At 42.0% G+C, this 25,046-nt stretch overlaps 1 protein-coding gene across 2 annotated transcripts in view; it reads left to right on the plus strand.

Moving 5' to 3' along the window:
• DTD1 (D-aminoacyl-tRNA deacylase 1) overlaps positions 1-25,046 on the plus strand; it is a 196,269-nt gene that overhangs the window by 4,484 nt on the left and 166,739 nt on the right. For both annotated transcript variants that reach the window (XR_003967702.1, XM_030310175.2), the window contains exons 2-3: positions 314-404; positions 1,313-1,548. Coding sequence is in view for 1 of the 2 variants with exons in the window: in XM_030310175.2 (XP_030166035.1) it covers positions 314-404; positions 1,313-1,548 (327 nt within the window). In the remaining variant the exon portion in view is untranslated. The remainder of the gene's footprint in view (positions 1-313; positions 405-1,312; positions 1,549-25,046) is intronic.

The raw sequence follows: 25,046 nt of genomic DNA on the forward strand, positions 1-25,046 counted from the left end.
GTTTTTACAGATAGGCAAACTCTATCATGGAAAGTTTGAGGTATCCTGCCCAAGGTAACACAGAAGAAAATGTGGCCCTAAAAGTTAGCTTAATGGTTGTTAACAGCTCGTTCATTCCAGATATAAAATCAGAAAGGACCTAAATCTTGATAGTCTTACTGCATTTATGAAACTCATTTTTCAATACCCACTGACTTTACCAAAGAAGTTCTAAGAAGTATGTGTGATGTTTAAACATTCTTGTGGTTACTTAAAAGTTCATCATGGCACCTGTTTGGTTCTGAGTTTCTTTCCTCTTTTGTTTCCTTTCTAGTTGGAGGAGAGCAAATAAGTGCAATTGGACGGGGAATCTGTGTGTTGCTGGGTATTTCTCTGGAAGATACACAGAAGGAACTGGAGCACATGTAAGAGGCGGATTTCTAAGTCATTTCTGTTTGAATGGGATATGTACTGGATATATCTGTAGCTCTGTATTTCTACCTGCCTAGCTATCTGAATTATGTATATACATACACTGGGAACTTCCATGATATTTTGTTGCTGTGAAGTGAGCCCCTGTTACTTTTTTTGTCTGTCTTGTTTGATGTAATGTGGTTATCTCTGTGTTTCAGATGAGGGGGCCAAGGAAGAGTAATTTGTCAGATGATACCCACCAAGTCAGCAGCAGAGCTGAACCCAACAGCCTTGGTCCCTATTTGCTGCTATATCCATGAACCATTCTCTTAATGCAAAACGGAACTTGTTTTCTTATGAATGATTTCTGTTTCCAGTTTGAGCAATATGATCTGGGCACCATTTATCCATTTAAAAACTGTCCAGTTGTTCATCGTACACATAGGATCTGGAGCTCTGATAATTCACTGACTTGCCTAAGATCATGAACATGTATTTAGCAAAAAGCCTGAATTCAAATTAGAATCTATGCTACGTGGGGCGCCTGGGTGGCTCAGTCGGTTAAGTGTTTGACTTCGGCTCAGGTCATGATCTCGCCATTGATGGGTTCAAGCCCCATGTCAGGCTCTGTGCTGACAGCTCAGAGCCTGGAGCCTGTTTCGGATTCTGTGTCTCTCTTTCTCTCTGCCCCTCCCCTGCTCATGCTCTGTCTCTCTATCTCTCGAAAATAAATAAACATTAGAAAAAAATTAAAAAAAAAAATCATCTAGGCTACCTGACTTGGAAGCTGGTGCTCTTTTTACTGAGGTAGAGGAGTTTGTCGTTATGTTCTTTTTCAACAGGTGACACTTTGGGGGTATGGAGTGTGTTGGGGGCTTATGATTCTTCAGGTTTCTCTAACCACTGTTTTCCTGCTTAGGGTCAGAAAGATTTTAAACCTGCGTGTGTTTGAGGATGAGAGTGGGAAACACTGGTCGAAGAGTGTGATGGACAAACAGTATGAGGTGCTGTGCATCAGCCAGTTCACCCTCCAGTGCGTGCTCAAGGGGAACAAGCCTGACTTTCACCTGGCAATGCCCACAGAGCAGGCAGAAAGCTTCTACAACAGCTTCCTGGAGCAGCTGCGCAAGACCTACAGGCCGGAGCTCATCAAAGGTAGGCAGAAGGGTGAGCCGCCCAAGAGGAGAGTCTCTGGCACACTTCCAGGCAGGTCGAAAAGAGAATCTGCGACTATGGCATCTCTTTTTCCAGAAAGTTTGTTGTTTGTGCTTATCACTTAAAACAACCTAGTGGCTGCTGCTACTGCTGTTGTGGTAGGAGTTCTCTGAATGCCACGGATACTGTTTACTCTTTTTCATTCTTTCTTTATTTTTTTAATGTTTATTTATTTATTTTGGGAGAGAGAGACTGTGAGTGCCTGCATGTGTGAGGGAGGGGCAGAGAGAGGGAGAGAGAGAATTCCAAGCAGGCTCCTTGCTGTCAGTGCAGAGCCCCATTAGGGACGTGATTCCACGAACCGCGAGATCATGACCTGAGCCAAAATCAAGAGGCAATACTTCACCAGCTGAGTCACCCAGGCACCCCACCCCTTTTCATTCTTCTGTTCACATTTGAAATATTTAGCAACCCAGAAGTGTGTTTGATATAGTGGTGTTTAATTTTGCTTGCTTATGATGTCTGACAGAGAAGACAATGCAGGTACAAATGTGAGTCAAGTGGCATTTTATTTAAAAATTTTTTTAATTACTTATTTTTGAGAGAGAGAGAGAGAGAAAGAGAAAGAGCATGAGTGAGGGAGAAGCAGGGAGAGACAGAGACACAGAATCTGAAGCAGGCTCCAGACTCTGAGCTGTCAGCATAGAGCCCCGTGTGGGGCTCAAATCCATGAACTGTGAGATCATGACCTGAGCCGAAGTCAGACGATTAACTGACTGAGCCACCCAGGCGCCCTATAGCCATGTGTCATTTTAAATTTCTAGTAGCCATATTAAAAGAAAGTAAAAAGAAACAAGTGAAATTAATTTTATTTAGTTTTATTTACTTATTTATTTAAAAGCTTATTTACTTATTTTGAGAGAGAGAGAGAGAGAGAGAGAGAGAGAGAGAGAAAGAACACGAGCAGGGAAGGGGCAGAGAGAGAAGAAGAGAATCCCAAGCAGGCTCCACACTTGTCAGCACAGAGTCCAATGTGGGACTTGAAATTATGAACCGGGAGATCATGACCTGAGTTGATGTCAAGAGTCAGATGCTTAACTGACTGAACCACCCAGGCGTCCCTGAAATTAATTTTAAAAGTATATTTTATTTAACTCAGTATATCCAAAATAGTATGATTTCACCTTTTAATCAATATAAAAAGTTATTGAGATAATTTTCATTCTTTTTTTTGTGCTGAAGTCATCTAAATCTGGTGTGTAGTTTATACATATAGCCCATCTAAATTTGGACCAGCCACATTTCAAATACCCAATAGCTGTGTGTGTGTAATGGCTATCATATTGGATAGTGAAGGTTTAGGTCTTTACTTAACTGTTTATTGGAAGGAATGCCAACCTAGTTTGAGATTTAGTCTAGAAAATGCCTTGCTCTAGTGGTCTTGGTTTACGGGAGAATTATGAATCTGAAATTATGTGTCTTTTTAAAAAGGGGACCATTCATTTCTAGTCTGTTTTCAGGTTTCTGGAGGGCAGATTGCATTTAATACCATCATGTTTTGTCTTTTCCTTCAGTTATTAGAATGTTTAGCCTCCTTTGGTAATACATCTCAGTGTGAGACTTTCCTAAGAATGTCTCAATATCTAATTACAATTTCTTTTGCTGCCATCATACCCTTTTATAGACATCTAAGAGTTGTTAACAGTTAACTCTGTGGTATCTCCTATACTTTGACTTTCTCTGGAAGAAACAAACCCTGATCCCTTATTTATTGTATCTGTTTTCAGCCATAAGTAAGAAAAGTTACTGCCTAATTTTGAAGCTCTGTAGCAAAGCCCCACATTGAGGATTATCAGCTCATCAGATTACTTACGTTTAGAAGAGTGATATTCCTATTCCTCTTTGGCATTTCCTTTTATCTTATTTCTCCTCTTACTTGTGTAAGGTGTCTCTTTGTCATGATCAGGACATCCCTGCCTTAAATCCCACTCTTTACTTGGGTCCTGGTTGAACGGAATGTATTTGCCTCTTCTGGAAATAATCCAAGTTTAGAGCTCCATTCACAAGTCTGGTCATGGATGTCTCCAGTGTTTTCTCCCACCCTGTGTCAACGGGGTTCCTTCTGCATGACCTTGCTGCAGACATATTTCTTCCCAAAATTCAGTAGTTAAGTCAAGTCTTCTGAATAATTATTTTTCTTTTGCTGAGCTGGGGATTAAATGCTGTCATCATTGTCTCCTCTGATTGGTATTTGTAGAATCATCCCATTGCTGAGTAATCTCAGACAAATTTTGGAACACCCTGAAGTCCCTTGAAAGGACGAGCACAAGGAATACCATAAGAGTGTAAGTGAAGGCATTTTAGGTGGTGGAACACTGGTGCTTGTTAAGGAATGCCCAAGTGAAAACAAATGAGCATTCACCTGAGTCCTTAAAGAGGAGTGTTTTGTGTAGTATTAGTTTTGTTTTCCTGTTACTTTTTTAATAAAGTTTACTTATTTATTTTGAGAGAGACAGAGAGCACATGCGCGCTGCATGAGTCGGAGAAGGGCAGAAAGACAGGGAGAGAGAGAATCCAAAGCAGGCTCTGCACTGTCAGCATGGAGCTGATGTGGGGCTCGAACTCATGAACTGTGAGATTATGACCTTAAGCTGAAATCAAGAGTTGGGCACTTAACCAACTGAGCCACCCAGGCACCCATGTGCCTTTTACTTTTTGAAATGATGTGTATTTTGTCTAGGTAATTCTGTGAAGTGCCTGAAGCAGTGTACTGTTAACAATATAATTTTATAATGGGTCACAGTTTAAGTTTGTGGGGATATGATATATCTGATCGTTTTGATGAAAAATTGATGTGATTTATACAAAAAGTTTTAATCAATTTATTTCCAAGTCCTTCGGGCTTTCAGAAACAACTACAGTGATATCAGTAGGGTCTCTCTTGTTCTTTCAGCTTTTTATCTCTTTTGTGGTCTTTGATGGAACAAGACGCAGAGAGCATGTTGTACACACTTGCTATGTTTTGGTTAATTTTGAGTTTTTGGCTTCCAGCTCCAGTATGGAAAGCCCCCCCCCCCCCCCCCCCCCCAGAGCTGGAGGGATGTTGGAACACAAACAAATTGCTAATGAATACATTTTATTTCTTTTTTTTCTTTTAAAGTTTATTTTATTTAAAATAAAGAGAGCACAAGTGGGGGAGGGGAGAGAGAGAGGTGAGACACAGAATCTGAAGCAGGCTCCAGGCTCTGAGCTATCAGTGCAGAGCCTGATGTGGGGCTCAAACCCACAAACCGTGAGATCATGACCTGAGCTGAAGTCGGATGCTTATCTGACTAAGCCACCCAGGAGCCCCTATATTTTCTTTATTTTAGGATTCTCAGGGCCACTTCAGCAATTTTAAGACTTAAAGTAGTTTGTTTTTTGGAAAAAATTAAAATTTTTTTCTAGTTTTACTGAGATACAATTGACATATGTTAGTTTTAGCATTAGTTTTAGTTGTACCACATGATGATTTGATATGTGGGTATATTGTGAAATGATCGCTAATGTTAGTTCAGTTAATGTTCATCATCTCACATAGTTACAGTTTTACTTTTCTTGTGATAAGAACTTTTTTTTTTTTTAACTTTATTTATTTGGGTTACCTGGGTGGCTCAGTCAGTTAAGTGTCGCATTTGATTTCCCCTCAGGTCATGATCTAATGGTTTGTGAGATCGAGCCCTATGTTGGGGTCTGCATTGACTGCGTGGAACCTGCTTGGGATATTCATTCATTCATTCATTCTCTCTCTCTCTCTCTCTCTCTCTCTCTCTTTCTCTCTCTCTCTCTCTCCCCCTTTCTCTCTCTTCCCCCCTCCCCCCCCCTGCTTGCACACATGCGTGCATGCTCTCTCTCAAAAATAAGTAATTCAACCAGAACAAAGTTTATTTATTTATTTTTGAGGGGGGTAGTGGGAGCGTCAGTAGGAGAAGAAGGAGAGAGAATCGCAAGCAGGCTCAGTACTGTCAGTACAGAGCCCAACTTGGGATTTGAACTCATGAACTGTGAGATCATGACCTGAGCCAAGATCAAGAGGGGGATGCTTAACCAGCCAGCCAGGCGCCCCTGTGATGAGAACTTTTAAGATCTACTCTCCTAGCAACTTTCAAATATGTGATACAGTATTGTTAACTTTGGTCATTATGCCATATCTTATATCCCAGAATTTATTTATCTTACAATTGGAAGTTTGAACCTTTTGACCAGCTTCATCCATTTTACCCACTCTCCACCCCCTGACTCTGGCAACCACCAATCTGTTCTCTGTATCCATGAGCTTGGTTTTTTAGACTCCGTGTATAAGTGAGATTGTATAGTATTTGTCTTTTTCTGTCTGATTGAAAGCCCTTAATGTGCATCCATGTTCTTGCAAATGGCAGGATTTCCTTCTTTTCTTATGGCTGAATAGTATTCTATTGTGTATATATATCACATCCTTTTTTAAAATGGCTTTGTTATTATTATTCTTAATTTTTTTTTTTTTTTCAGAGAGAGCATACAAGCAGGGGAGGGGCAGAGGAAGAGAGAGAATCTAGAGCAGGCTCCACTCTCAGCACGGAGCCTGATGCAGGGCTCGATCCCACGACCCTGGGATCATGACCTGAGCTGAAATCAAGAGTCAGAGGCTCAACCAACTGAGCCACCCAGGCTCCCCCCCCCACCCCCCTCCCTAGACCACATCTTTTTTATGCTTTCATCTATCAGTAGACACTTAGGTTGCTTTCGTGTGTTGGCTGTTGATTTAGTTAGATTTAGCATTTATTTTCACTCCCTTCCTCTTCAGTGATTGAACTTTATTTTAAATTTTATTGTTTCTCTTACTTTTTAAGGATCGAATAGAGGGAAGATTGTCCCTCCCACCCAGTGCTCACACCCAGTGCTCATGTGCTTTCAGGCATTTCCTCACCAGCCACAACTCTTCCATTTGGACCCCCGCCCACTTGGACCCCCGCCAGTCTTAAATGAAACAGGGTTTATTGCTATATGACTGAAGAATGCAGAGGTATGATGAGTTCAGGTTCAGCTTGCACTGCATTCCTTCTGTCATTGCTGTGACTGTTTCTCTGGGATTCACTGAGCCCTGCTTTCTCCCATGTGTGTTAGCCTTGTCTTCAGGCTGGCCTTCTGCAGGATGGCCATGATGATTGCAGTCTTCACAACTTACCATCCCAAGGAGAACGAGCCTTTGTCTCTTCATGTCAAGCAGAAGTCCTGAAGGTCACTTTGGGCCAGCGTGGGTTGTATGTCAACTCTGAACCAGTATGGGATGGACTGCCTGGCTCAGCTTAGGTCATATGTTTCGTGGCCTATGGAGTTGACTTCCCGAGGACCACCGGAGTCACAGTGGAGGTCTGGGGCTCTTGGGAAGGGGGATGGAAGAAGTGGCTCTTGGAAGGCTGCTGAAAGTGCCATTGTATATCCTTCAGTTGCTTTTTTGGTAGCCGTGGGGAGGTGGGATAAATAGAAGGGGTGTGGGCAAGAGGAGTAGGCAGTCCTAGCAGTGGGGATAGAGGGGATGGAGAGGGGACTGTCATAGATGTGTGTGCAATTAATGAGGGTGTCCTTTTCACCTGTGTCTCTTTTCTGGGCACCTGGGAGGGAGGGGCTAGTGGCATAATTACCCCAAATGGCTCTTTGAGGCCTGCTCTGCCCCAGTTGGCCTTGAGTTGGTCCTTGAAAACCAGGCTGACCCACCACACCTACATGACCAGAATTCTCAGCACCTTTGGCCTGTTTGGGTGTAGTCTGTTTGGAACCCCCTTTGCTTTTGCTGTGGCACACCCCCTACTCTGCTCTCATTTGGCTGGCCCCCTGACCCTTTGGCTTTGTGAGGGCATCTCCTCTTCTCAAGAACTTGCCTACCTTGCCTTCTGCTCCTGTTAGCTATTGCTGCATAACACACCACCCCAAAATTCAGTGGCTTAAAAATAACCATTCTGTCTTCCTTTTGTGGGTCAGAAATTGAGGAGGGGCTTGGCTGGGCACTTGTCTCTGATCCATTTAGTATTAGCTGGGGCTGGGGGATCTACTTCTAAGATGGCCTGTGTGCATCTTGCTCCTCCCCTCCTCCCACTTTATCTTATCCTCCAGGGTCTCCCCCCATCACTTGGGCTTCTCATAACCTGGTAGTCACAGGGTAGTTTGTTTTCTTTCTTTCTTTCTTTCTTTCTTTCTTTCTTTCTTTCTTTCTTTCTTTCTTTCTTTAAGTTTATTTACTTTTTTTGAGAGAGAGTGCACGTGAGCAAGCAGGGGAGGGGTAGAGAGAAGGAGAGAGAGAGAATCCTAAGCAAGCTCTGCACTGTCAGCACAGAGATGTACAGGGGGCTTGAACTCATGAACCGTGAGATCATGACTTGAGCCAAAGTCAACCAACTGAGCCATCCAGGCGTCCCAGGGTGATTGGATTTCTAACATTGTAGCTGGCTTCTCCCACTACAAGCACTCCAGGAGCAGGTGTTTCAACAGACAGGAGATGAAAGTGCCAGCCCCCTGAGGCCAGGCCCGGAAAGGGGTGCAGCATCAGTTCTGCCATATGCTATTGGCCAAAGCAGTCTCATACCCATCCAGATTCCAGAAGAGGGATGTAGACCCACCTTGCAATAGAAGGAATGTCAGAGTTTGTGGCCATTTTTAATCCTGCACAGTTCATAACTCTGGTGCTTTCAAAGGGTTTTTCCTGTTCTTTGGCTCTTCTTCCGTAATTGCTTTAGGGGTGATAAACCTAATGCATACATTCATCAGTTTTTGCCCTCTACTGCAGGATGAGCCAGAGGTTAAGGGTGCTTTATTGGACACTCAGACTGATTGAGTGGACCCAGGAAACTGGTTTCAAATGTGCCCCTCAGCAGCCCCTCGGGAATCCCCATCCTTCAGATGGGCGCTGAAAGTGGTGTTCAGTAGGAGGCATTAAATGCTCCTAAAGTTGAGTATTGAGCGTGCATTGCTTTTATAGTTAGGAAAAAGTAAGTGTTATACCAAAATGGGATAATTGAAAAGAGAGATCTCTGCTCTCAAGATCTCTGTTTCTTGTTCCAACTCTGAGACATTTGTAATGGGCCTAGGAAAGCAATCACCTGCAGGCTTCGTTGAGCAAATCCAAAGCTGCCATGACATTAAAAAGAGCTACCTGTGTATTCTCTGTGGGGACTGATCCGTTGTGGGCTGCAAAGGGCTAGAAAAACGTTGAACGACATTTCAGGAGTGCAGCAGCTTTGTGATTGCCTCAGCTCTGTTCACTCCGTGGGGCATCCATTATGTCCAGGTCTCCTAAAGTTTCGTAATGCAAAGAGAAAGCACAGGAGGAGGAAGCCCACATCTAGTGTTTGCTTGTGGTTATTGTTTAATTTAGTTTATAGATTTGTTTAATTTTCTACTCTACTCTACGTGCATAAAGCACGTTAGCAGCCTGAGTGAGCTTTCAGTGGAAGCCTGTTTTGTATACTTTGGCAAGGGCTGTGATGCCAGAGGCATTACTGTTGATGTAAATTTAGGAAATCATAACGTGGGATCACATCTTCATTGATGATAAATGGCAAGCGGTGCCTGGGTGGCTCAGTCGGTTAAGCGTCCGGCTCTTGACTTTGGCTCAGGTCAGGATCTCGCAGTTCGTGTTTTGAGCCCCATGTCGGGCTCTGTGCTGGTAGTGCAGAGAGAGCCTGCCTGGATTCTCTCTCACCCCCCACTCTTTCCGCCCCTCCCCTGCTCATGTGCTCTGTCTCTGTCTCTCTCTCTCTCAAAGTAAATAAATAAACTTAAAAAAATAATAGTAAATAAATGGCAAGACTGGTGGATGGCGACACAGGCCGATGGCTCTTGTGAAGTGTGATGCATATGTGTGACTGATGTTGGTCAAATCAGTTAGTTTTCTGTCACTCCTTCCTTTTCATTCACTCTCTTCGGTGATTGGCTAACCAGCTTCCCTATTTATTTCTGCCTGTCTCTTTTAGGTCTCAGACTTAGACTAACTGCATCATCTCTGTGGCTACAGTTTACATTCCGTTTGCCCAAATGGCAAAACCATATCCGTTTTTGTTTTTAAATCCTAGCTTTTCATGATTCCTTGATTGGCTTAGTTGATTTTCCAAGGTGAACAACAGCCTACTTTTACCAGTTCTCCTTTCCCCACCTAACTGTCTGGGGCCACCTTAAAACCAGTGTCATCATTGTGGTGGTGGTCCAGTACCCTGCATAATGGCAGAGTGCCTTATACACTGTAGGCACTCAGTTATTTTGTGTGACGAGCGTCCCTGGGCCCAGGGTGATGAGGACAGGCAGTGGCTCTGCTGTCCCATTCAGCTGCTTCCTCTCTGGGGTCCTTCTCCCACCTGTCTTTATTCCCCTTTACCCCTTTTATTTCAATTCCTGAGCCCTCTTCATACTTTTGTCGCGAATTGAGGGGTCAGCCCCCTTTTCTTGTGCAGTGAAGTTTAAAATAGGAATATTTTAAAACCGTATTGATTTGGGGTCTACAAATTCAGAAATGTTGGTAAATTAGTTGGCCCTCTTTATATTTTGTGCAAACAAAGGGTCTATAAAACAAATGAATAGTGTACATGATATGGTATCTCAGTTGCTTTCTCTCTCTTTGTTGTGCCCTGAGGGGATCCTCCAGTTTACTAATTTTTCTTTGACTGTGTCCAGTCTGGAGTTTAGCTTGTCATTTGAGCTTTAAATCAGTCACTTATTTTTTATTTTCAGTATTCTTTCTAAAATTAACATTTTTTTTTATTGTGGTAAAATACACGTAACATGAAATGAAGCATTTTAAAGCGTAGACTTCAGTGATAGTGTATTCACAGTGTTGTGCAACCATCACCACTGTCTAGTTTCAAAACATTTTCATCACCCTAAATAAGGAGACCCTGTACCCATTAACCAATCACTCCCCATTCTCCCCCACTCCTAGGCCTAGAAACCATGAATCTGCTTTTGGTCTCTGGATTTGCCTCATCTGGATGTTTTGTACAAATGGAACCATACAATATGCAGCCTTTTGTGTCTGGCTTCTTTGTCTTAGCATAATGTATTCAAGGTTCATCCTTTGAACATACATTGTGCGTGTCTATATGCATACATTGTAACATTTATCAGTACTTCATTTCTTTGCATGAAGAATATTCCATTGCATGAATATATCATGTTTTGTTTATCTGTGCATTCATTGTTGGACACCTAGCTTGTTCCCAACCTTTTAGCTGTTGTGAATAGGGCTGCTGTAAACTCGTGTACAACTTTTTGTTTGAACACTCACTTTCCATTTTGTTGGTTATATACTCAGACGTGGAATTGCTGAATCATACAGTAATTCTGTTTAGTTTAGTGAGGCACTGCCAAATTGTTTACCACAGTGACATTTTGCATTCCCACCAGCAGTGAGGGTTCTGATTTCTCTGCATCTTTGCCAACACGTGTTATTTCCTTTTTTTTCTTTTTTTAACGATTATAGGCATCCTACTGGGTGTGAAGTGCATCACTGTGGTTTTGATTTGCATTTTTCTTTCTCTATCTCTTTTTTGATAAGATATTAATTTTTTTTTTTTTTTTAAGTTTTAGAGAGAGAGAGGGCTGGAGCTGGGGAGAGGAGAAGAGGGAGAGAGGGAGAATCTTAAGCAAGCTCCACTTGCAGTGCAGAGCTAAATCCCATGACCCTGGAATCATGACCTGAGCTGAAATCAAGAGTGGGACACTCAACCGACTGAACCACCCAGGCATCCTCTATCTTTTTTCCCCTCCCCTTCCCATGTGTTCATCTGCTTGTTTCTTAAACTCCACATATGAGTGAAATCATAGGTACTTATTTCATCTGATACAATACACTCTAGTTCAGTCCACGTCATTGCAAATGGCAAGATTTCATTTTTTTAAAAAATTTTTTTAACGTTTATTTATTTTTTGAGAGACAGAGACAGAGCATGAGCGGTGGAGGGGCAGAAAGAGAGGGAGTCACAGATTTTGAAGTAGGCTCCAGGCTCAGAGCTGTCAGCACAGAGCCTGATGCGGGACTTGAACTCAAAAACTGTGAAATCATGACCTGAGCTGAAGTCAGACACTTAACCGACTGAGTCACCCAGGCGCCCCAAGATTTCATTCTTTTTGATGGCCGAGTAATATTCCATTTTGTGTATATGAGTGGTGTGTGTATGTGTGTGTGTGTCTTTGTGTATACTACATTGTCTGTATCTATTCATCATTCAGTAGACATTTGGGCTCTTTCCATAATTTGGCTCTTGTGGATAATGCTGCTATAACCATTGAGATGCAGGTACCCCTTCGAATCTGTATCGTTTGGATGAATACTTAATAGTGCTGGGTTGTAGGGTAGTTCTGTTTTTAACTTTTTGAGGAACCTCCACACTGTTTTCCAGAGTGGCTGCACCAGTTTGCATTCCCACCAGCAGTGTCAGAGGGTTCCCCATTCTCTGTGTCTTTGCCCACACCTATTTCTTGTGTTGTTCATTTTAGCCATTCTGACAGATGTGAGGTGGTACCTTACCTCATTGTGGTTTTGATTTGTATTTCCCTGATGGTAAGTGATGTTGAACATTGTTTCATGTGTCTGTTAGCAATCTGGATGTCTTCTTTGGTAAAACGTGTATTTGTGTCTTCTGCCTATTTCTTTACTGTTTTTTTTTTTTTTAACCATAAATACATACAATTTTTATTTGTCAATTATAGATTGATAAAGCTAGAAAAAAAAGACAAATGCAAGAATGTTCCAAGTAGCACTGTTTGTAAGAGCAAAAAATCTGAAACAATCAAAATGCCATTGACAGGAATATGATTAATTGTGGAATATCTTTTCAATGTAGGTGAAAATAAATGAAGTTACCATTCATGTATCATTATAGATGAATACTTGAATGCTAAATGAGAACAATAAGTCATAGAATAATACATACAGCATGATAACATTTAAAAAAATGCTTAAAAATAAGAACAGCTAAACAATATATTGATAAAGAAGCTAGGGAATGAATGAGCTAGGGAAAGGGCACATATAGATACAATTCCAACTGTTAAGTGGATGACAGTTCCATACATGTTCATTTTTTATTATACTTCTTTATGTATGTATCACATATGTAATAAATCATATATATGAAAAAATATAAAATATCTATCTGTAAGATCCCAAAGACCTTATATAGAAAAGGAAGTGTCCAGTGAAGTTTAAACAAAAGATATCTCTTCATTGGGAATCTCTTTCCAGAAACAAAGAACTTCATTGTCTAAGCACCTTTTAACAGTATTAAAAATTAAAGTTGTCTTTTCCAACATTCTTTATTTCTGATTTTGGTGTTTATGAATGCCTCTGAAATTCTCGAATGATAAATAACAGAAAAACTTTCCCTGGCAACCTATTCATTTCCTCCTTTTTCTTCTCCTCTTCTTCCTCTCTTTTCTTTCCAACCAATTATCAATCATTTGTTGCTTTATAATTGTTACTGATTTTTCTTAGTTGGATATACATCATTTCTAAGATGTTTGCCTCTAAAATACTTTTTTTCCAACATAGAACACTTTCCTCAGATGATAGCTTGTCTTTTCAATATTTTCATTTAACTTTTCAAATAATTCTTCCACGGCTCTGTCAGAGCTTGGAATTTCCCTGGAACTCCACAAACTACGATAGCCAACATTCATGTAGCACTTACTATGCTTTAGGTTGTAGTCTGTTACTGCATTCAGTCCTCACGAAAACCCTACAATGTTATCCCTGTGTTGCAGATGAGAAAGCTGAGGCACAGAGAGGTCAAAAATCACAAATGACAAAGCTAGAATTCAAGCCAAGCAGTTGAGTTATAGATTCCCGCTCTTAACTAACTACCACATCATCATGATGTCCTTTTGATTTTATATCAACCAGTTTTCTGTCTGAAGCAGTAAGAGTATCTATTGCTTATAAGAACAAATTTTCGGTATCTTTCAACTCACCATTATTATTTTTTAAAACTTAAATTCAATTTCATTAACATACAGTGTAATCTTGGCTTCAGGAGTAGACCCAGTGATTTATCTCTTACGTATGATACCCAGTGCTCATCCCAAAAAGTGCCCTCCTCAATGCCCATCACCCATTTAACACATTCCTCTACCCACCTCCCCTCCAGCAACCCTCAGTTTGTTCTCTGTATTTGAGAGTCTCTTATGGTTTGCCTCCCTCTCTGTTTTAAAAAATCCTTTATTTTTCCTTCCTTTCCCCTCTGTTATCTGTTGTGTTTCTTGATTCCACATATGGTGAAAAAATATGATCTCTTTCTCTGACTGAATTACTTTGCTTAGCATAATACTCTCTGGTTCCATCGACATTGTTGCAAATGGAAAGATTTCATTCTTTTTCATCACCTGGTAGTATTCCATTGTGTGTATATGTGTGTGTGTGTGTGCAGCATACATATATACGTATATATGTGTATGTACATATGTATGCATGTACACATGTATGTATAAATGTATATGTATATGTACATGTATACATATACATATAATGCATATGTATGTATATGCATATGTGTATACGTACATATGTACGTATGTATACCACGTATTCTTTATCCATTCATTGGTCAGTGGACATTTTCCATATGGGCAGTGTAGTCTTTCCATACTTTGACTACTGTTGATAGTGCTGCTATAAACATTGGGGTGCATGTGCCCCTTTGAAACAGCACATCTCTGTCACTTGGATAAATACCTAGTAGTGCATTTGCTGGATCATAGGGTAGTTCTATTTTTAATTTTTTGAGGAACCTCCATACTGTTTTCCAGCGTGGCTGCACCAGTTTGCATTCCAGCAGTGCAAAAGAGATCCTCTTTCTCCACATCCTCGCCAACATCTGTTGTTTCCTGAGTTGTTAATGTTAGGCATCTGACAGGTGTGAGGTGGTATCTCATTGTGGTTTTGATTTGTATTTCCCTGATGATGAATGATGTTGAGCATTTTTTCATGTGTCGGTTGTCCATCTGGATGTTTTCTTTGGAGAAGTGTCTTCATGTGTTTTGCCCATTTCTTCACTGTATTATTTGCTTTTTGGGTGTCGAGTTTGATAAGTTCTTTATAGATTTTGTATACTAACCCTTTTATCTGATATGTCATTTGCAAATATCTTCTCCCATTCTCTTGGTTGCCTTTTAGTTTTGCTGTGCAGAAGATTTTTATTTTGATGAGGTCCCAGTAGTTCATTTTTGCTTTTGTTTCCCTTGCTTCCAGAGACATGTTGAGTAAGAAGTTGCTGGGGCGCCTGGGTGGCGCAGTGGGTTAAGCATCCGACTTCAGCCAGGTCACGATCTCGCGGTCCGGGAGTTCGAGCCCCGCGTCGGGCTCTGGGCTGATGGCTCAGAGCCTGGAGCCTGTTTCCGATTCTGTGTCTCCCTCTCTCTCTGCCCCTCCCCCGTTCATGCTCTGTCTCTCTCTGTCCCAAAAATAAATAAACGTAGAAAAAAAAAAATTAAAAAAAAAAAAAGAAGTTGCTGTGGCCGAGGTCAAAGAGGTTTTTGCCTGCTTTCTCCTTGAGGATTTTGATGACTTCCTGTTGTAACGTTTAGGTCCTTCATTTTGAGTTTATTTTTGTGTCTAGTGTAAGAAAGTGGTCCAGGTTCATTCTTTTGCATGTCGTTGTCCAGTTTTCCCAGCACCATTTGCTGTAGAGACTGTTTTTATTCCATTGGATATTCTTTCCTGCTTTGTCAAAGATTAGTTGGCCATACGTTTGTGGGTCCATTTCTGGGTTCTCTGTTCTGTTCCACTGCTCTGAGTGTCTGTTTTTGTGCCAGCCATGCTGTCTTGATGATTACGGTTTTGTAATACATCTTGAAGTCCGGGATTGTGATGCCTCCAGCTTTAGTTTTCTTTTTCAAGATCGCTTTGGCTATTCAGGGTCTTTTCTGGTTCCATACAAATTTTAGGATTATTCTAGCTCTGTGAAGAATGCTAGTGTTATTTTGATAGGGATTGCATTGAATATGTAGATTGCTTTGGGTAATATTGACATCTTAACAATATTTGTTCTTCCTATTCAGGATCATGGAATATTTTTCCTCTTTTGTGTCTTCTTCAATTTCTTTCATAAGCTTTCTATAGTTTTCAGTGTACAGATTTTTCATCTCTTTGGTTAGATTCATTCCTAGGTATTTTATGGTTTTTGGTGCAATTGTAAATGGGATCGATTCCTTAATTTCTCTTTCTGTTGCTTCATTGTTGGGGTATAGGAATGCAACCTATTTCTGTGCATTGACTTTATAACCTGCTACTTTGCTGAATTCATGAATCAGTTCCAGCAGTTTTTAGGTGGAATCTTTTGGGTTTTCCATTAGAGTATCATGTCGTGTGCGAAGAGTGAACGTTTGACTACCTCCTTGCCGATTTGGATGCCTTTTATTCCTTTTTGTTGTCTGATTGCTGAAGCTAGTATTGTTATTCCAATACTATGTTGAATAACAGTGGTGAGAGTGGACATCCCTGTTATGTTCCTGACCTTAGGGGGGAAAGCTCTCACTTTTTCCCCATTGAGGATGTTAGCGGTGGGTCTTTCACGTATGGCTTTTATGATCTTGAGGTATGATCCTTTTATCCCTACTTTCTTGAGGGTTTTATCAAGAAAGGATGTTGTATTTTGTCAAATGCTTTCTCTGCATCTATTGAGAAGATCATGTGGTTCTTGTCCTTTATTTTATTGATGTGATACATCACGTTAATTGTTTAGTGGATATTGAATCAGCCCTGCATCCCAGGTATAAATCCCACTTGGTTGTGGTGAATAATTCTCTTAATGTATTGTTGGATCCGGTTGGCTAGTATCTTGTTGAGGATTTTTGCATCCATGTTCATCAGGGAAATTGGCCTATAGTTTTCCTTTTTAGTGGGGTCTCTGTCTGGTTTTGGAATCAAGCTGTCCTTCCATTTCTGTTTTTTGGAACACTTCAAGAGAATAGGTTTTAACTCTTCCTTAAATGTTTGATAGAATTCCCCTGGAAAGCCATCTGTCCCTGGACTCTTATTTTTTGGCAGATTTTTGGCCACTAATTTTTTTTTTTTTACTGGTTATGGTCTGTTCAGATTTTCTATTTCTTGCTGTTTCAGTTTTGGTAGTGTATATGTTTCTAGGAATTTGTCCGTTTCTTCCAGATTACCCATTTTATTGGTGTATAATTGCTCATAATATTGTCTTATTGTTTGTATTGCTGCTGTGTTGGTTGTGGTCTCTCCTCTTTCATTCTTGATTTTATTTATTTGGGTCCTTTCCTTTTTCTTTTTGATCAAACTGGCTAGGAGATTATCAATTTTGTTAATTTTTGCAAAGAACCAGCTCCTGGTTCATTGATCTGTTCCACTGTTTTGTTGTTGTTGTTGTTGTTGTTGTTGTTTGTTTTGGTTTTGATAGCATTGATTTCTGCTCTAATCTTTATTATTTCCTGTCTTCTGCTGGTTTGGGGTTTTATTTGCTATTCTTTTTACAGCTATCTAAGGTGTAAGGTTAGGTTGTGTAACTGAGACCTTTCTTCCTTCTTTAGGAAGGCCTGGATTGCTACATACTTCCTCTTATGACTGCCTTTGCTGCATCCCAGAGGTTTTGGGCTGTGGTGTTATCATTTTCATTGGCTTCCATATACTTTTTAATTTCCTTTTTAACTTCTTGGTTAGCCTGTGCAGTCTTTAGTAGGATGGTCTTTAGTCTCCAAGTATTTGTTATCTTTCCACATTTTTTTTTTGTGGTTGGTTTCGAGTTTCATAGCGTTGTGGTCTGAAAATATGCACGGTATGATCTTGATCTTTTTGTACTTGTTGAGGGCTGATTTGTGTCTCACCGTGTGATCTATTCTGGAGAATTTTCCATGTGCACTGGAGAAGAATGTGTATTCTGCTTTAGGATGAAATGTTCTGAATATATCTGTTAAGGCCATCTGGTCCAGTGTGTCATTCAAAGCCCTGTTTCTTTGTTGATTTTCTATTTAGATGATCTGTCCATTGTTGTAAGTGGGGTGTTGAAGTCCCCTAGTATTACGGTATTATTATTAATTAATTTCTTTATGTTTGTGATTAATTGATTTATATATTTGGATGTTTCCACGTTTGGAGCATAAATGTTTACAATGGTTAGATCTTGGTGGATACACCCCTTAATTATGATATAATGCCCTTCTTCATCTCTTGTTACAGTCTTTATTTTAAAGTCTCGATTGTCTGATATAATCCAGCTTTCTTTTGGTGACCATTAGCATGATAGATTATTCTCCATATCCTTACTTTTAATCTGAAGGTGTCTTCAGGTCTAAAGTGGGTCTCTTGTAAACAGCATATAGACAGATTTTGTTTTCTTATCCATTCTGATACCCTATGTCTTTTGATTGAAGCATTTAGTCCATTGACGTTTAGAATGAGTACTGAAATATGTGAATTTATTGCCATTATGTTGATTGTAGAGTTGAGGTTTCTTGTGTTGTTCTCTGTTCCTTTCTAGTCTTTGTTGCTTTTGGTCTTTTTTTTTTTTTTTTTTTCTTGCATTTTCTCCCTTCAGAGAGTTCCCCTTAAAATTTCTTGCAGGGCTGGTTTAGTGGTCATAACCTCCTTTAATTTTTGTTTTTCTGGGAAGCTTTTTATCTCTCCTTCTATTTTGAATGACAGCCTTGCCGGATAAAGAATTCTTGGCTGCATATTTCCAATTGAGCACATTTAATATATCCTGCCACTCCTTTATTGCCTGCCAACTTTTTGTGGATAGGTCTGCTGTGAACCTGATCTGTCTTCCCTTGTAGGTTAAGGACTTTTTTTTTTTTTTTCCCTTGCTGCTTTCCTGATTCTTTCCTTGCCTGAGTATTTTGTAAATTTGACTATGATATGCCTTGTTGATGGTCGGTTTTTGTTGAATCTATTGGGAGTCCTCTGTGTTTCCTGGATTTTGATGTCTGTGTCTGTCTCCACGTTAGGGAAGTTTTCTGCTATGATTTGCTCACATAACCCTTCTACCCCTTTTTCTCTTCCTCTTCTGGGACCCCTATGATTCTTTTTTTTTTGTTTTCTTTTTTTTTTTTTAATTTTTTTTTTTTTCAACGTTTATTTATTTTTGGGACAGAGAGAGACAGAGCATGAACGGGGGAGGGGCAGAGAGAGAGGGAGACACAGAATCGGAAACAGGCTCCAGGCTCCGAGCCATCAGCCCAGAGCCTGACGCGGGGCTCGAACTCACGGACCACGAGATCGTGACCTGGCTGAAGTCGGACGCTTAACCGACTGCGCCACCCAGGCGCCCCTGGGACCCCTATGATTCTGATGTTACTCCTTTTTAATGAGTCACTGATTTCTCGAATTCTCAAATCGTGCTCTTTTGCCTTAGTCTTCCTCTTTTTTTCTGCTTCGTTGTTCTCCAGAAGTTTGTCCTCTGTATCGCTGATTCACTTCTATGCTTCATCCATCCTTGCTGCTGTGGCTCCCATTTGAGATTGTAGCTCAGTTATAGAATTTTTTATTTCATCCTGACTCACTTTTACTTCTTGTGTTCCACTATGTGATCTGTTTCGGAGAATGTTTCATGTGCACTGGAGAAGAATGTGTATTCTACTACTTTAGGATGAAATTAGAATCCACAGAGGGGGATTCTGTTTTCAACCCCAGCTAGTATTCTTATTATCGTGATTCTAAATTCTGGTTCAGACATCTTGCTTGTATCTATGTTAAGTCCCTGGCTGTCATTTCTTCCTGTTCTTTCTTTTGGGGTGAATTCCTTCATTTTGTCATTTTGAAGGAAGAAAAGGAATTAACAGAGAAAAAAATAATTAAAAACAACACAAAAAAATCAATAAAGGATGGTAGATCCTAGGTGTATTATGGTCTGCTTGTTGAAAGGAGCTTGATAGATTAGAGAAAAAAGGAAAAGATAAGAAAAAAACAAGGAAAAAATAAAAAGGAAAACATTTGAAAATTTGAAAAAATGAATACAGTAAAATAGAACAAAATGAAATGATGAACATAAACTAGAATTTAAAAAATTTACAAAAAAATAAAAAACATACTAGAAAAAAATTGAAGAAAAATCTTTTTAATAAAAATGGAAAATAAAAATGATTTTTTTCTCTTTCTGTATTCAAGAATAAGAAAGAAAAAAATTAAATAGATGGACCAGCAAACAGACTAAAATATGATTAAAATTACATCGGTTTCCCCTAGAAGTCAAACTATGAAGCACTTTATGGTCTGTAAACTAAACAGGCGGAGAGACTTGTGGTGTTCCTCAAGAGCATAGTTGGCCCAGTTGGGTGGGGCCTAGTGCTCTGTTCTTCACTAGATGGCGCTGCTTAGTTTACTGGGGTGGACCGTTGTGGTGCATGTAGTCGTGTATGTGCATACATAGGAGGGGTGAAAATGATGTCACCCAGCTACCCAGTCTCTAGTATCAGAGCTCTGTTTTCTCCCCTCCTGGCAATCAAGCACCTGCCTTTGTCTTTGGCTTCTGTCCACTCCAGCTTTTACACTGTCCGTGACCAAGCCGTCAGGCTGCCAGGCTCCACCTCCCTCCTGAGTTTTATCTCAGATGCAGCTGTTTCCCAACCCCTCACATCTGAAGGACTGCAGCTATGACCTGTTCTCACCCTCCAAGGGAGGATCTCACCAAGCAATGGCTGGGTGCCCACCTGACCCCAGGAATGTTTGTGGGATCATGCTGCGGCCAATGCCCAGAGACTGTGGCTAGGTGCCAGCCTGCCCCAGAAAAAGTTCACACAATCGTGTAGCAGCAGCATTTCGGGGATTATGGAAAATCACAACACACATCTGACATGAGACTTCCCCCTTAACGTCCTTGTTCCAACACCAGCAAATGTGGTTCCCCAGGGTCTGCTGGGACCTTTGCCTGTTGGGGAGCCGCACAGCCTCTACCAAATGTCCTCCCAGCAGGCCGCACAGCCTCTCCCTCTGTGGCCCGAGGACCCCTTGGACCTCGCTCTCTGCTCTTGGGAATTCGCCCTTCCCACTAGAGCAACGCCAGTTATCAAGCTGTGGAGTTTCAGACTCTGCACTCCCCCTGTTTATAGAGTCTTAATGGAATTTAAACCCTCCCTTTCGCCTTCCTCTCTTTGTTGTTCAGTCCCTTGCATACTTTTCCTTTCCTCTCCAACTGCTTATGGAGGTGGGGGTGCTTTCCCGTACTTTCCTCCCCCCTCCACCCCGTCTCTGTCCTCTCTCCACAAGCAGAAATAGTTCCCTGCCCTCCGCAGCTTCTCTATCCCCCAGTTCACCTCTCCATGCCATGTACCTGCTGATTTCTGTGGTTCAGGTTGTGCTAATTGTTGTGTTAATCCTCAAATCAGTTTTCAAGGTGTGCAAGATGGTTTAGTGTTGACCTGGCTGCATTTCAAAGACGAGAGATGCAAAAAAACTTACATGCTGTTCTGCCATCTTGCCCCCCGCTCCTTTTTTTTTTAAACATTTATTTGTGAGAGACAGAGAGACAGAGCACGAGTGTGGGAGTGACAGGAAGAGAGGGAGACACAGGATCCAAAGCAGGCTCCAGGCTCTGAGCTGTCAGTACAGAGCTTCACTCAGGGCTCAAATCCACAAACCATGAGATCATGACCTGAGCCAATGTTGGATGCTTAACCAATTGAGGCACTCAGGCATCCCTATTTCTGTGAGCTTTTAATATATGTTGTGAGTTGTAGATATTTTTCATCCATTTTGTTATTTGTTCTTTGACCTTGCTTTAAGGGATTGTTTGCTGGACAGACTTTTTTTTTTTTTAATGTTTATTTATTTTGAGAGAGAGAGAGAGAGAGAGAGAGAATGAGCAGGGGAGGGGCAGAGAGAGGGAGAGAGAGAGTGAATCCCAAGCAGGCTGAACTATCAACACAGGGCCTGATGTGGGGCTTGAACCCTCAAACCGTAACATCATGACCTGAGTTGAAACCAAGAGTCAGACACGTTAACTGGCCGAGCCTCATGGGAGCCCCTGAGTGACGATATGGTGGTGGAAGGGTGTCCTTGCCCCGTGGGATCAGGCTCTTTCAGTAGGTCTGCACAGGCATTGCACAAGGCCCATGTAGGTCCGCTGGGGCCTCAGACATTACATTGTCCCCACACAGGCTCACTGGTGCCTCAGTGTGGAGACCTGGTCGCCTTCCATGCAGTTATCCCAGATAGAATGATGCCTGGGACCCCAGTAGAGCTCAGAGATGGTCAGAGAAAACTTTGCCTTGAGCTTCCTTGTAATGCAAGGAGGGCTATAACAATTGCCTTGAATCTGACTTCAGAACTTTAGCTCAGATGAGAGTTTAATATCCTAGTGAGAGATTAATTGTAGGCCATTTCCCCTGGAAGCCCCTGTTTCCAGCTCTTTGGTTTGGAATTGGGCTGGCCCCCTTTGGTGACAGGTACCCTGACTCCTGGGAGTAGGCACTTTCCATCCTGGGCCACGGGACTTGTTCCCCATTTTCTCTGGCCATGGAATCCCACACCTGAGACATCTGCTGCTCAGAGGTGGTATTTCTCTTGAGTGGATTGAACCACAACAGAGATAAGCACAGATAAGCAGAGACCACTGGTAAGGGGCACTGAGTCTGAGGAGAAGCCACAAGTTCCAGAGATCGCTGTTTGGGTTCCCTCCATGGGCCTGGACATGGAATGGAATCTGACAGTGGTTCTAATGCTGTCGACCTAGGCTTGGCTCTCATTCTCAGAGAAACTTGGCTGACAGGGCCTGCCATGTACTCTTTCTCTGATAACTGAATAATTTCCCAGCTAAGTCATTTAGGAAGTGCCATTGCTGGAGCTGCTGGTCTTTGCTGATGGCTCCCAGAGCCCATGCCTCTGCTTTACAGGCTCCCTTGAGCCAGATCAGCCCACCTGGGAATCCGTGCCCTACTGGTGGCACCCTGAATTGGCTGAGCCCTCTGGGGATATAGGGCCAGGAGCACTCTAGAGAAGCAGTTCTATGCTGGTGGACAGAGCTGTCATAGTACCTGTGGCCCACCAGGGTCACACTCCTCTGGGCTCCAGGTGTGATGCAAGCCTGTGGGTCTAGACCACACTCCTTTAGCTGCAGTGGCCCTCGCCTTGCCACATGCTTATTTTGAGTACCTCACTTCCACACATTTTCTTGATTTCTTGGTTCCCAGCCTATGCACCCGATGTTGGGTCCCCCATCAATAACCCTCTTCTGGGGTGCCTGGGTGGCTCGGTTGAGCGTCCAACTTTGGCTCAGGTCATAATCTCGCGGTCTGTGAGTTCAAGCCCCGTGTCAGGCTGTCTGCTGACAGCTCAGAGCCTGGAGCCTGCTTTGGATTCTGTCTCTCTCTCTCTCTCTCTCTCTCTCTCTCTCTCTCTGCTCCTCCTCTGTTCATGCTCTGTCTCTCTCTGTCAAAAATAAATAAACATTAAAAAAAAAAAAACCCTCTTCTGTGCCTGCCCAGGCTCTGAATAGCTTAAGGTAGAACAAAGAGGTAGCCTTGGTGGTGAGGACTTTGCCTTAGTGACAGAGGGAGCTGCCTTTGGGGATGTACTTAGATGGGCTGGCCCAAAGGTAGGCTGGTCCCTAGAGGTAGGCTGAGTCCTAGCCTGATCTTGGCCATTGCAGGCTGGCTCTGGAAAGCAGAATGAGTGGGCTTGCTCCCAGCCAGGCTAAGAAATGACCATCATGCCTTTTGTTCTCCATTTTTCTTCAGTAGCATGTTCTTTCGGTGTGGTTTTCTTGCCCCCTGCACTCTCCCTGCCCCCATTTGTCCATATTCTACCATGGAGAGTGGTGGGAATGACGGTAGTAACAGAGACTCAGATTTCCTGTACTCTGACTGCCTGGCTGTGGACCCAGGCCATGCCTGTACTAACATGCATCTTCCTTGTGGTGACTGTCCTGCTATCATCCTTGAACAAACGGGCACGGAGAGGCAGGGCAGGGCTTCTCGGGGAGTGGTGACTGTCAGTCAAGCATTGTTGAAAGGGAGGGATGTCAGCCTTTGCACATTAACGGGGCGCATTGGTTTGGAGCTGGTAAGGCCCTTGGATAGTGGCTGCTGGAAACCAGGTCACAGCAGGTTTGGGGCTCATAGCTGGGAGTTTTCCAGCTGGAGCATGTGGCACAAACATGCCTGACACGTGCTTCTCCTCCAGCTCTTGATAGAACCCTGGGACTTATATTTAAGGACGACTTGATCATATCACCACTGGAGCCCAGATGTAGTTTTGCAGATTTGTTGCTGTCTTTTAAGATTATTTTTTAAAAATGTTTTTATTTCCCCTGGCCAGTATAATTTTTCATGGGGCTTTACTCTTTGATCTGAACTGTAAAAAATGTACCCATGTTAAGACCTCTTAAAACATGTCTTTGGATTTATTGTCTGTACAAATGGAAGTTCAGATAATAGTTCTGTTCATAACTGAAGAAAAACAGGAAAAGAAGATAAATTTCTCACTACTTGGAATGATAAACACGGTGAAGCATATGCTGTAATCCTGGCAACAGAAATTCAAGGTCGGAAATAATTCCTTTCCTCCTGAGTCTGCCTTCAGCTTCCCTGAGGAGTGCAGCGGCTGAAATTTGCTACTAATTGTAGCCATAATTTTAGCATGCAATTAAACACATGATTTCCTTCCCAGCTGATGTCTTTTTTGCTAGTCTGACATGGATAAAACAAACGCTCTGTAGATTTGAATGGCCACTTGAATCTGATAGGAGTTCAAGAAAAGTCACCATTGTTTGAGCACATTGGGCTACCCAGTAGGAACTAAGTTAATCTTGCCTGTAAAAGTTGTGAACAACGTGGGTGCTTCTAATGTATTTTTTAATGCTGCTGTCTGTACGTTGAAGAAAACATTGGTGTGCCCATTTTGCTAAGACCCTCCATGAGGGTAAGGATCTTTGGAGGGAGTGATACCAGGGGAAAGAATCAGAGATGAAAATTGTGTAGTTGTGGTAGGAGCAAATGCTCACAGAGATCTCCTCATGCAATGGTGGGTCTGGTACTGGAGGGACCCCAGGACCTGAGAGCATAGCTGCTCTCCAGGAAGGAAAGGAGCCAGAAAGGCTCCAAGCTGGCCTGCCCTGAGTTAGTGTGTCCATTTGGTGCTTTTCTTTTCCTCGACCTCTCCCAGAGGGTCGTTTGCCCTCTAAAGGATGTTTTGTGTGAAAATAGAGCTCCTTGCCTAGGGGAGTTTGGGAACCATCAGGGTAAAGAAACGAAACAGATTTCTCTACTCAAGGATGTCTTGACAGCCTATTACTTGCTGCTGTGCTTTGTGATTCTCTAAGGGAGAGTTCAAACAAATGTGGTTTTCCAAAAGTATGTGACCGTGGTATTCTTTATTCAAGGCATACCTGGCAGGGCACAGGGAAGCATGGTTCTGGTTGTGTGGAGCCTCTCAAACACGACTTCTTATAATAACAGGAGCAAATGCTGGTTTTGCACACACCATATGTGAGCCGCTGTCCTAAGCACTTGCATGCACTGTTTCATTACATTTTCCCTGTGATTTAGTC

This window comes from Lynx canadensis, chromosome A3 (assembly GCF_007474595.2).
Source record: "Lynx canadensis isolate LIC74 chromosome A3, mLynCan4.pri.v2, whole genome shotgun sequence".
Taxonomy (NCBI): domain Eukaryota; kingdom Metazoa; phylum Chordata; class Mammalia; order Carnivora; family Felidae; genus Lynx; species Lynx canadensis.